The following is a 14,256-nucleotide window of genomic DNA, read 5'->3' as shown; positions in this document are numbered from 1 at the left end:
TCACATATCTGACAGCTCAAAACTAGGTTTTCAATGTCTCCGTTTATGTTAGGCCAATATAGAATTTGCCTTGCTCTGGCTTTACATTTAACTACACCAAGGTGAGATTCATGTACTAAATTTAGCATACTTTGTCGCAAAACAGAAGGAACGATGATTTTGTTGCGAAAAAATAACAAACCATCTTCATATGATATTTCATCTTTAACTTTATGATAAGTTTTCATTACATTACTCAAACTTTTATATGAAGGCCATCCTTCATGTATGAATTTAACAATACCTTTCAAAACACTATCATTCTCAGTAACACTTTTAAATTCTAGTTTTTTACTTTCAGACATACTTAACTGATTTTTTAGGCTATGAACCATAACAGATTTTTCAAGTTCACTATTCAAATAACTTTCATTCTTTTCATTCATTTTACATGAAAATTTTCTAGACAATAAATCTGCTAAAATATTAGATTTTCCAGGTAAGTATTTAACTTCAATATTATACTTAAGTAGATTAAGTTTAAACTTTTGTAACCTATTAGAAACCTTATGCATGTTTTTTGAAACAATTGAAACCAAAGGTTTATGATCAGTATATACAGTAACCTTTTGACCATAAATAAATTTATGATACTTCCACATTCATATCAATATAGATATGTACTATATAAAATATACAACATATTACCAATATGTAACAAACGGAGAGTAGCCAATTCTTCTCACTGGCGAGTTAGCCTTCACTATGTTGGAAATTGTAGAGGTAAAGGAATTTGTTGCCCTGTTAAGGTATGAGTTGGACAGTATTGTATGAAAGTCAGTAGTTAACAACGAGCGGTGAACATTGGTAAGGTTACACCTTTTCACATTATATATGTGTCTTTTGAGTAAGGGAGATTGGTTGGTATGTCGGTAGTGGATCACAAAGAACAAGGGTGGGTGGTGTCCCTCTTCAACTGGCAAAAGATTATCACTCTCCAGTGATACAGTAATATCTTTGTTAGAACTCAGAATCAGGTCCAGCATGACGTCTCTGCTGTTATAGATTTGAATGATTTGGTAAAGCTGAAACAAGTCCATCAGTGACCGTGCCACTCTGGACGCTGCGTAATGTGTACCGGTTGACAACCCATTCCAATCAATACCGGGAAGGTTGAAATCACCCACGACAACCACCTCATCGAATCTTCGCCCCGTTGACATTAGCGCCTCTATTGACTGTAACAAACTATTTGGAGGGAGGCTGCTGAGGAGGGATGTAACAAGCTACTAGGAGCCATGGGATATATAAGCAGGGCTTAAGCTCAATAAGAAGGTGCTCAATCTCATAGATTTCAGAGTGGAGTTGAGTTGACGTAATAGTATCTCTGATGGCCACCATTACTCCACCCTTACTAGATTTAGAGCTGCTCAGTGAAGACCTATCACATCTGTAAATTGAGAAGTTCTTGGGCAACACCTCAACACCAACTGACAAATTTGTCTCCGCCAATATGACAACGTCGAAGTTAGACATAGTAGTTGAGGACTTGATAATTATGTACATTTGTGTATTTTCATAAGTGTATACCGATATCCACATGTGGATAGCAAGTACATCGCTTATTATGGTAAGTAGCTTTGTACGAGAATCACACAAACAATAAACCATAACAAATGAAGTTTAATAATAAATGTTAGTGAAATCTTAATTAGTTCATACATTTTAACTAATGGCTTAATCTTAATTTTTATTACAGAAACTTCGTGTCGTATACTAAAATATCACATTATATGAGAATATTTTGTATCCCATGCTAAAATGTGTTGCCACCTGATAAGTTGTGGTTGTGCAATGTAAAGTTGTATATTACTGTAAATGAACGAAATAGTAGTTATAAATATATTACAGGAACGTATTAAACAATGTTATACCTAGTAAAGCCTGTAAGTAATAAAAAATAAAATTTAAAATTACGTCACGAAAATAAAGACTGAAAATAATAATAGAAGATTCAAATAGATTAAAAAAAACTTATTACGGTGGCTCTATGTATGCGTTACCAAACATATCTACTTGTAATAAAAAGGGTTCATACAATGAAGAGCTTTAACGAACAAAATTACTACCACGCAATTACATTCACCGTATGGATGCAAGATCTATTCTCTTTAAAAGTCAAAGCTTAAAGTATATTCATTTTTCGAAAGATAATACCAAAATATAATACCTATTGTACAGGTATTTCACAAAAATGGTACTAAAGATTTTTTTATTTGATGTGTAACGAAAATTACTGTAATACTTGGATCAGATGCTGAACTAAGCGGAATGTGAAATGGAGTTGAACTCAACATTCGCATTGAAACAATCCGTGCCATAGCTATGTTATGTGTAGAACGTAGAACATTGTTGGTTGCTCAGCCGTGCTTTGGGAGCATGTTTAAAATCAAATTATCGTAATGCAATCAAAGGTGCACCTGATAACACAACGAGAACATTATCAAGAATACGCTTTATTTTGGCTCTGATGTCGAAACGAAACAAAGAGTTCATTTTAAGTGTTTTAATCGCTGATATTTTTGGATTTCTTCCGACAGACGTGGACTTCTATCTGTGGCAGCATAAGATTTCAGGCGGAAGGCGAAACAGAGCTGACCTTACCATTGCGTTGCATTCATTTGTCATAAAGGTCATGCTTACGATTGATATTTTTTAATTTCAGAATTGCGTTGAATAATAAGACATAGTCGATAAGAACTAATATTAATACATATAACATTGAAATATATTTACAATTTATTTGATTGTATGACAAAGGTAAGAGAGTTATGAGGCTGCATGAGATGGTTCCTAAGCCTAAGAAGTAAAAAAATAGTTGTAGAACTGACAAGTGTAATGTTACCTGAGTGTGGAAGGCTTAAGCGTAGTCTATTATTTATGTGAAAGTGAAGTAAATTGACTGAACAGTGTAAGGCTAACTTACTACTTAGTGGAGTAAAATATGGAGCAATTAGAAGATGGTCTATATCAGTTTTTCACCCAGATATCTCATCTTTGTTTTGATAAGGGACAGGAACTAATTGTAAGTTTTAATGTTAATTAAGAATTTTTGTTCTTAACCTTTAAGAGGCGAATCTTAAAATTGAGGCGAGCAAATTGGGTTTTAACCATTTGAGTACTAATTAATTTTTGTAACTCACTTCTTAAAAGCCTAAAGGCCGGTATCGACAGTGCGAGGCTGCTCGCTGCCAATGCCTCGTGCCATCTGCCTCAGGGTGAGCTCTTCAGCTAGCAGCTAGTTTGTAACCACGAATGCTCACTGCGAGCACGCGAACCACCCGCATACGTAGTGAAGACAGTCGGGACAATATGCTTTTTATTTTTCTAGAAATGCGCAAGCTGCTTTTATTGTGATGGCGACGATTACTAAGAAAAAAACAATAGAAAAAGCGACGTAAACCCCGTTGGTGGGTCAAAAACATTTATCGAAATCGGTTTGAATATGGGAACAGACTCCTAGAAGACATGAGGTTCGACGAAGACGTGCCAAATTTCTTGCGAATGTCCAAGCAAGATTTTGAACATGTTTCGGGTCCCACAGTAAACGTTTGGTTTCATAACACTTCACTAATTGTCTGATCATTTCATGATTATCCATGATGACAGTTTCGTTGTGGAGGTTTGTTGGTTTGCAGTTCAGAATTGTGTCTTGTACGGTACGAGGCAGACAGCGCAGGTATCCATTTGACGCACAGCTCGAAGCGAGGCACCTTTGAGCATTGCTCTAAAACCGACAAGCACACGGCTCGCCTCACATTGTGCGACGCGAACGCCTCATAGCGAGCAACCCCGGTATCCACAGTCCGAGGCAAAGCCGAGCATTCACCACGAGGCATCCGCAGCGAGCAGCCTCGCACTGTCGATACCGGCCTTAAGAGTATTGGTTAGTTGAGGCCCAGGTATTTATTTACAATACCGTGATCATGGAAAATAGACTTTTTTTTCATGGGTTGGGCATTTATAGCCTAGTATTATTATCACAGGTGCATATAAACTGGGGGGAAAGAATATTATTGTATTATATTGATGCTTTTCGGGCATTATTGCGTTAAGGAGCAGGGGCATCACGTGATCTGGGATTCGACTTTTGCAAGCTCGAGTTAATTTTTTTTCTAAAAGGGCAAGCAGTGCGCAGCGGGCAGGCATCATAGACAGGATTAACGTACTAGTCACTATCATTTAAGTAACTTATCACTTACCTTAATGTTCAGGTGGGTACAGTTTTGCAGCCGCAACCCAGAAATGGTGGATCCGCTCATTCAGATTTGGGTATTTCGCCTTAAAAAGGTATTCACCCAAATACCCCACAAAATTAGTTTTTATCCTGCCGTAACGCGGAATTTTATCTTTTACACTTCTCCACGTCCGCTCGATGGTATTTGTGTGGGCGTGAGTGCGTGGGTCCACAAACTCCTTTGAGTGGTTGACTGTCTCATGCACAAACCCCTCGTCCTCTAAGCAGTCGTACGCACGCCAACAATCACTAATAATTGTACTTCCCGGTAAAATTTTTTCTTTTATGATCTTTAAGAGAGTTTCCTTGTCCCTTTTCTCTACCGGCACTAAAAATGTTTCGTGTGTGGTACGGTCTATACCACCAAACACCCACTGCCCTTCAATAAGTCTTCCTCTATTATATTTCCGTTTACCAAATTTGGCCTCGTCAATTTCCACAATGTGGCCAACTCCACCTAAAGTTACATCATTATTGGCCACATGGTCAACAAATACTTCCCGACAAAACGAATACCAGTCAACAGCTGTCTTAGAACTAATATTAAAGTTCTTTTCCAGGTAATCTTGTCGCGGCGGCACTAGACACAATATTGACGCAACAACATAAAAAATGTTCGTGAATGGTAAATGGGCGTTTTCAAAGAAAGTCCCCTTTTTCGCACTGGCAGTAAACCGACACTTAATTTTCTTTCGTTTCGGTGCAGGCGTGTAGTACTTTCCACACCGAAAAAAGAAGTCCCCAAATTCGTTAACAACGAGTTCGTTGCCACACTTCCTATTATCACAACGCCTAGTCCGGTTGTAAGCCCCGTGGTTTACATAAAATTGCAAAACTCCATACTCGTCTTTACGAATTGCTTCCACGTAAGATAACGAACATCCAACACAAAGGTGTGCCATTACCACTATTGAACTAGTTCAAAATGGCGTCCCTTCTTTATTTGAGAGAGCCGCGGAGTAATACCAATCTGTCAAATAAGGAGGTTAAGAATAGACACGGAGGAACAAAATAGTTCAAAATGGTGTCCCTTCTTTATTTGAGACTGTCAAATATGGATAGTGTTGCCAGAGGTACTGTCAAAAACAGAGTTTTCAGAGAATTTCAAAAAATCGTAACTCCTTTGATTTTCGTTGCCGACGAATTTTTTTTTTCACTATTGTTTTCAGGGCAAAAAAATGAACATACCTTTCCATGGTCATGATATTGTAAATTGATACCGAAGCCCAAGTAGAATCTCAATACTAATGTTCCCAATTGCTACCACACAAAAATCTAGCCAGTATTAAAGTGAAGTTCACCAGTGAAAAAATATACATAGCCTAGCTCTCTCAAAAAGTAGGCGTAGTGTAACAAATTCTAGGGGCAGGGTACGATTAGCGGACCCGGTTTTTTATATCGAAATTGGCAAACGATATTACTTAATCATAACCATCGATATAATCAATCGATACTGATTAATTATGTTGAATTATTAACTTAAATAGTCTATATCAACAGCTGTAAACACTTTAAAATAATACATATAGGGTAATATATCAATATTACATAAGTAATTTTAATTATTAAAAATGGCAGTCAATTTTAGAAAACTACACAACATTCCTTTGATAGATGATAAGACATAAATAAAATATATTGTTTTTGTGGCTTCAACATGCTGGACTCGTACTGAAAACCTATTATGTGAAATTTGTGGGAAAGAAACAACTGTAACTGTGAGAGGAGCAAATATGAAGAAAAACAAGAAATTTCTGAAAATTCTTATTTGCTAAAACTAGTGTAAATGAAATGTTCAATGCTTTTATGCTCACAGTTCGGTATTACTTTAATTTAAGCTTTAATAAACAGGTTAAGATTAAAAGGAAAAATACAGTAAATATTGGTTCTAAGGCTAATGTAGAGTGGTACACTGATGAGCTGTGTGCTAAAAAAGATAGGCTTCACTTACTTTATGAACATTTAAAATCTTCAAAAGGGCATGAGTTTGAAATGTATAATGTATTGTACAAATCGGAAAAAAAAGATTATCGCAAGCAAATTAAACACACAAAAAAACAATATAATTCTAAACTAGTAAAGGAGTCAGGAAATCAGAGCAAAACCCTTTGGCAGATTGTAAATAAAAGTAGGAAAGGTGAAACTAAAACAAAAGACCCAAATATTTTTTCATCAGATGAATATAACAGGTTTTTTATTAACATTGCCAGTAATGTAAAGCCGAAATTAAACAGTGTAGCAGCTAATGGGCTTAAAGCAATGCAGTATGTAAATAATTGCAAGGTACCTGAGCATATGGTAGGGTTAAGTTTTAGCTATGTAACTGAAAAAATTGTCTTGGATGCAGTTAGTCATTTGTCTAGTAAGTATAGTAAGGACCATTATGGCTTGAGTAACGTTTTACTGAAAAAAATAATAGATTGTATTTTGAATCCTTTGACAAGGCTAATCAATTTATGTTTGGCCCAAGGAATTTTCCCAGATTGTTTAAAAATAAGCAAGGTCATTCCTATATTTAAGAAAGGTAAAAAAGATGACTTGAATAATTATAGGCCTATAACGGTAGTTCCTGTCTTTTCTAAGGTCTTAGAGTTAATCATAGGCAAACAATTAATGTTTTATTTTGAATTGAATAGGCTAATATGTAACAATCAGTTTGGCTATAGAAATGGGTTATCTACCACACATGCCCTTATAAAGCTAGTTGAGGGTATATACATGATTGTTTTGAGGGAAAGGACCTTGCTGCGGTCACGTTCTGTGACCTCAGCAAGGCCTTTGATTGTGTTTCACACGATCTTATAGTTTCTAAGCTTGAGTATTTTAGGGTAAAGGGTGTGGCTCTTCAAATCTTTCAATCCTACCTTGAGAACAGAGTACAATATGTACAAGACAGTAATGAATCCTCATGTCTCTTGCCTGTCACGTGCGGTGTTCCGCAGGGATCTGTTTTGGGTCCTTTATTATTTATTATTATGGTTAACGACCTCAGTAGTAATATTCCTGCGGAGATTATTCTCTATGCAGATGACACTACTGTCTTAAATAGGCATGATAGTGAAAGTCTGGCATTAGAAAATGCTAAATATAATCAAACCCTCATTGAGAATTGGTTGGCTGCTAACGAACTAGTGTTAAACAAGGAAAAAACCAACACTGTACTTTTTTCTCTTAAAGAAAAAAATATGAACTTAGATAGTCCAATGTTCTTGGGATTAACTTTAGACCCAACCCTTAATTGGCACCAACACATATCTGTCCTCAAAAGTAGGCTTAGTAAAAGCATTTACGCTTTAAAAAGGTTAAGTGGTGAGTTGGAAAGGGAAGGCCTAAGGCAGGCCTATTTTGGTTTATTTCATGCCCATATGTCTTATGGTTTAATAGTATGGGGTGGTGCTCCCAAGTCAGAAGATATATTTGTTGCACAAAAAAAAGCTATAAGAGTAATTACTGGTTCCCATAGATTAGCCCATTGTAAACAATTATTTATTGAATTAAGAATATTGACTTTACATTCCCTATACATATTTCAGTGTCTCATGTACTTGAGAGCTAATTTAGACAAGGTACATACAAGAAGCTCCATTCATTCCCACAATACTAGATCTGCAAATTTAATTAATTTACCACAAAATAGGCTATTAAAAAGTGAAAGAAATCCCATAGTTATATCAAGCCGATTAATGAATAAGTTACCCGACCCAGTCAAGAATTTAGAAAATGATAAATTTAAAATCTGTATCATAAATTTTTTATTAAAAAATCCGTTTTATAAAGTGGAAGAATTTCTTTCTGAGAGTTGGTCCGAATTGGATTTTAGCCTGACCTGACGCTTTCAAAGAATCTTTTGTCACTTTGTGCTAAACAAATATATGTTTAAGTAAAATAATATCTATTTATTGTAATGTCCAATGTGTTGTTTATTATAATGTTTAAGTTAGGCCTGTTGTAATTTATAAAATGCTATTTTGATTAAAATATTTACTAGTATTGTAATACTATATTGCTGTTATTTATATTATAGGGCCTACTGTAGTCTTAAAATAGTCCATTGGCTTAGGTTATATTTATGTAAACAATGGCTTGTGTGTAGAAATATTAATCTCATAGTTACATGACTTGCCTATGTATTCTATGGAATATCTTGTGGTGAATAAAGATTCTATTCTATTCTATTCTATGATCGTCTTCATTTTTTCTAATTTTTTTTTATAATAATTTGTTTGATTACTGTAAATATTACATTCATATTTTAATTTAAAACATATGATTGTTATTGAGGACTATAGATACTTTTATATCGATTGATAGTCTAGGATTTGAGATGCGAATATTAGGTATCGAAGACTACATTCTTCGATATAAAAAACCGGGTCCGCTTATCGTACCCTACCCAATTTTAGTAAGTCTGATCCAAGCAATTACTATTTCAACTACATTTTTAGGCTGCAGTATAATAGGCTAAGTATTCAACACGTGAGTGATCGATAATATCAAATCATCAGTATTCATGAATGAAGAATCCTCGCTACAACTACTTATAACAAATTACATAATATTTTAAGTAGTATTTCAAATTAGGGTACAGTATAAAATGTAATAATGTTATGGTGAATATAAAACAATTTAGGATATGTATTTATAAAATATAACAAACAAATCAGTGTTAACATTTATTTACTTTTTACTATTTTGAGGGATAAACGTGTCAAACACAAATAAAACATTTGCATAACCACTCCACTTGCCTCCATTACAGATCTACAATATTAGTGTTGGTAGCAGGTAATTCGGTGGTGTTCTATTACTGGGATACTGTTGTTTCAGTAACTGCTGGATTGAATGATTTGTTCTCATAACGATTTTTTGGTTTTGGGTTACACGGTAGCTAATAACAACCCAAGTCGGTACTTTGGGATTATACCGACCACACCCAGACATGAATCGTTATTCGACATTTTGCTTCTACTGATTACTAGATTAGCGTAGAACAATATTTCATCAATATAAAACAGGAATTGTCTTATCGCAAACCCCTCCCATCCTCAGACAGAGGTCAAAGTCGAGCGGTCTAGTAGATAACGTGATTGCAGAGTCTCGCGCCCGATCAGCTGCTGCGTCGCTTTGTTGTACTTCCGTGTTTAACTCTACATTTCTCCAAACACAAAAATTCAACAAAAACAAACATTACCAAACTAAAACTAAACTCTTTATTGAAAAAACACTCAAAACTTGTTTTTATTCTTGATCACATTCCGCCACCCAAAATGCGAGTGCCTCCGGCCATCTGCGCAGACTTCAGGTGCTGCCCGGCGCTGATGTCAAGGAAAGAAAAACATCCCTCGAGATAGTACCTATCAGTAAAATATCAAATTCTAGAGGGGCTGATCAGAAATATAAATTGAATTGTAATGGAAAGGCAATTATGTACCGTGCAAATCATGTGATGCCGCACGGCCTGCCGTAATCGGGATTCTCGAGAAAGATAAGATAACAGCGACAACAATACCGATCACAATACCTGGAAATGCTTGTAAGTTTGTAATTTTGCAATTAAAGAGTTGTTTTTTCGTTCTATCATGTTTATTTCTATAAATTTATATTTTTGTGTTCTCCATACTGGTGTGGTCGGTATAATCCCAAAGTACCCCCAAGTCATTTCGTGTAAGCAATTAGGCATATATTAGAAATGTAAATATTACTACACTATTCAATGTTATTATGCATTGTAAGTAGGTTTGGATTAGGTTATTGTAAATATGTTACTAGCAGTACAAAAGTTAAACGTAACCTGTACGTAATTTGAGCTTGATTTAGGGTACTATCTCGAAGGATGTTTTTCCTTTTTTGCCAGTAGTGTGGGGTAGCCGCCTGCACTGATGGGCAGACGCATTTCCAATCGGTACTTCCCGATCTTGGATGACGTCCTAAATCTCACAACATGATCTGATGTCAGGGAAGTTGTATGATCTAGGACGTGACCTGAGGTCGGGAAACTACTGATCAGAAATGCCCCTGGTCATCAGTGTGGGCTTTGATGGCATCGGCGCCATCCCGCACGGGTAGACTTTAATAACCAGCCTACACTCTTTATTAATGATTTTTTGTTATTGAATTATTTGATTGTTTTTATTCAAATGAATAGTACGATATTACAATTTATTTAACAACACATATGATTCCTACTTATTAGTTACAGTCATTTTTCGTGTAAACAATGAACAGCAAGAAGTAACTAATTTGTTGAGAATTTAAAATGACGGTGAATATGAGGAAAATATGTAATATATTTCTAGATATACATGTGGGTTTGGCTACTGCCTCCATAAAAGTGTCAGCTCACTACAATCTGTGCAATCTATAAATATTGTAACTTATTTTTATTTGTAGGTCTAGGCCATAGTTGGATTTGTTATTTTGTAATGTTATTGTTAAATTTACATTATTAAAAATTGTAATGTATTAATTCTATGTATCATTGTTAATGTATTATAATTCTTGTTTCATATGATTAATGTATAATATAGAATTTGGATAATATATTGAATAGTTTGATAATAACAACTGAATAACGAGTGTAGGCCGCTTATTAAAGTCTCTCATCCCGCACTTCTGGCAGAACAAGAAAAACATCCCGCGAGATAATACCCAAATTCAAGCTCAGATCACGATATATATATGGTGGTCCTGGCTCACTTTTAGGACAGACCGAAAATTAAACTAAATTACTGTTTAAAGGACCGTAAATAATCCAACAAAATATTTTTTACCACACTTTTAAACAGACTGAACAAATTGAAGTAAAACTTTTCAAAGGACCTTAAATAATCTAGAAAAATATAACACTTAAAAATTAATGAAAAATCTCCTTGGAGATAACTGAATAATGTACTATTTGCTCAGAATCTAAAAAAACCGAATCTGTCATCACTAAAAAATTCTAGTAAAATTAAAAATCTGCCACAGTCAATATAGACAATAGACAATATCTTTATTTTTGCATAATCTTGGAGATCAGCATGGCGTCACAACTGTTACAGAGAAATGAGAAAGTAGTAGAGTATCGTCCGTGGGCTGTGGAACGAAGTCAGGTATAGTCTGGGAAGTCCTTCCATCTTAAATATTCTTCTATGGAGTAGAAAGGTCTTTTCAGCAACCAGTCCTTTAGATGCCGCTTCAGCTGTTGGGGGTTGTGGTTCTTCATGTCATCTGGCAATAGGTTGAAGAACTTGGCTCCGGCGTAAGTGGGTTTCTTGTTGTAGAGTGTCAAGTGGTGGGGTGGCAGGACAAAGTCTGCAGAGCTCCTTGTTCCGTACTTGTGGACATCTTGATTTCTGAGCTGCGAAGTTGAGATTGTGTGGAGGATGACTTCTTGTATGTAGATTGCCACAACGGTAAGAATTTTCAGCTCAACAAAGGCCGTTCTGCAGCTGTCCCGGTAGCCAAGTCCTGTTAGGTGTCTGACCGCTTTTTTTTGTCGGATAAGGACCTTTTCTAGGTTAGAAGAGGCAATTCCATCCCATGTAGCTATGCCGTATCTCAGATGAGATTCCAGCAGAGCAAAGTAAGCAGTTCTTGCTATTTCTGAGTTGCTTACTTGAATTATTCTGCTAATAACATACATCCTAGAGCTTAATTTCTTGCACAATTGGTCGATGTGGGGTTTCCAATTTAGGTTGGAATCGATTAAGATACCAAGGTGTTTAGTATTTTTCCTGGATTCCAGGCCAGGCAGTGCCATAATGTTTGCTTCCTTGCTCTTAGTAGTGAAGCCCAACTGTACCGTTTTAGATTTGTTCAGGACCAGGTGGTTGGAAGAACAATACTCGTTGGTCGCAGTGAAAGCCTCTTCAGTGCTAGATAAGAGTTGTTCCTTATCTTTTCATGCAAGAGTTACAACAGTGTCATCCGCTAACATAACAGTCTGACAGCTGTCTTGCAGGTGGGCAGGGAGATCATTTGTTAGTAAGAGGAACAGCATTGGGCCCAAAACAGAGCCTTGGGGAACTCCTCTTTGTATACTGATGGGTTCAGATTGATATTTCTGTGATATATTGTTAGATGTATATTGTAGTTACACTTGCTGTTTCCTATTTATTAGGTAGCTCTGACACCATTCTGCTGATTTCCCTACTATGCCTATTGTTTGTAGCTTTTGTAGTAGGCAGTTGTGGCTGAGACAATCAAAGGCCTTGCTAAAATCCAGAAAAAGGCTGTTAACGATGCAACCTTCCTCTAGTATGTCTATGATGTATTCGACTAGTTGTATCAGTGCGGTTGCCGTCGATTTGCCTTTCAGGAATCCATGCTGCTGGTTGGTAAGCACATTGTTCTGGTCAAGATAGTTCGTGAGCTGTTCCAGAACAATTTTCTCCATGACTTTAGAGAAAGTTGAGATGAGCGAGATCGGTCGATAGCTGTTTATTTCATTTTTCGGGCCTTTTTTATGCTTGGGATACACTTTAGAGAGTTTGAGTTGTTCTGAGAAAATTCCTTGTTGTACAGATTTATTTATTAGAGCCACAAGCGGAGAGGCCAGTTCTTCTCTACACATCTTTGTAACCAAAGACTTATTTCATCGACACCAGATGATGTTTTTGGCTTCAACGTGTCTATAGCTTTTAGAATGTCTTTTTGTGTTATAGTCTGAAACTGAAACATATTAGTTGTTGGAGCTATGGGTGGATTGTTTTGGTGGGTAGTTCTGGGATCGATATTATTGTCTAGAAGTGTTTTTTTTGCTATTGTTGAGGAGAAATAATTGAAATGATTTGCTATTTCCACTGGGTCTTCCGTGATTTGTTCATTTACAAGAATCTGGAGTTTCTCTGAGGTGGTTAAGGTTTTCCTCTCCCTATTAATCACATGCCAGAGTGCCTTAAATTTGTTGTCTGCTCTGTTGATGTACATGGCTGTTTGCTGTTTCCGTAGGGTTTTCAATTTTAAGTCGTATTCCTTTTTCCTTGTCTTTGTTTCTGCTTTATCTTCTGTCCGTCCATAGAGAATTTCCTGGTCAAGGGCTTGTATGTAAGCATTTTTCAATATTGAGCACTCTTCATCCCAACATTGCCTAATTTTATTGCGTTTGGTTCTGGATTTTGTGAACGGGCAAGAGAGATTTAAATTTGACTGTATAATATTGTTAAATATGTTGTAGGCTGAGTAGTACTTGAGGGATTTAATTTGGGTACTGTATGCTGAGTAAAGGGACTATCAAAAACTAATGGGGGGTGATGAACATCAACTGTCACTAGTGGATTATTTGTGTGTTCGACCGTAAGTTTATTGTTACTTAAAACCAGATCTAGCGTTACGTTATTTGAATTGCAAATATTATTATACGAGTTTAAGTTATAAAATATCATTAAGTTGTGAATAGTTTTAGAAATAATTGAACCAGTCAACAAGTTATAATGAATTCCATTAATTTCAGCAATGTTAAAATCTCCCAATATAATAATTTTTCCGTCAAGCATATCAGTAATACTATAAAGCTCAGAACAAAGCTCAGAACCTGTCTCCAGTCTTGGTTCCTCAGGTTCAGTTGGAGCAGTTCAATTGAGCCCCGGCTGAAGTTTCTTTTTTTGTAGCTAATGCTTTTGGCGATGTTCATATTCAAATTCAACAAAGCCAGCTGTGCTGAATGATCAGATAACCCTGATGTAATGACTGATGTCTGAATGTTTTCGGGTTCTATGTTCGTACAAATCCAATCTATTGATGTGGATGTTGTGTTTGTGATGCGAGTAGGTGGCAGTTTTAGTCTTGATATATTAAAGTATGAAAGAAATTCTTCGATATTGGTGTTGTCATTATTCTCCTGAAGAATGTTCACGTTGATGTCCCCCATGAATATTGTTCTCTTGCCTGTTTGGAGTGGCTTGTTCAGGAGTTCTGTCAGAATGTCTATGGCATTATCTAGGCTGGCGCTTGGAGGTCTGTAGACTCCTAACAGTAGTAGAGTGTCTCTTTTCAGTTTT

General features: G+C 36.1%; 1 protein-coding gene across 1 annotated transcript in view; it reads left to right on the top strand.

Moving 5' to 3' along the window:
• The first annotated feature begins 2,856 nt into the window (after window positions 1-2,856).
• Window positions 2,857-14,256, top strand: part of LOC124362874 (KICSTOR subunit 2-like) — a 36,961-nt gene continuing 25,561 nt past the window's right edge. Inside the window, exon 1 of the mRNA XM_046817740.1 lies at window positions 2,857-3,064. Coding sequence (XP_046673696.1) covers window positions 2,984-3,064 — 81 coding nt within the window. The 5' untranslated portion in view covers window positions 2,857-2,983. The remainder of the gene's footprint in view (window positions 3,065-14,256) is intronic.

Source organism: Homalodisca vitripennis, chromosome 5 (assembly GCF_021130785.1).
Source record: "Homalodisca vitripennis isolate AUS2020 chromosome 5, UT_GWSS_2.1, whole genome shotgun sequence".
Classification (NCBI taxonomy): Eukaryota; Metazoa; Arthropoda; class Insecta; order Hemiptera; family Cicadellidae; genus Homalodisca; species Homalodisca vitripennis.
The sequence above is the reverse complement of the archived record's forward strand: the minus strand, read 5'-3'. Positions and strand labels throughout refer to the sequence as shown.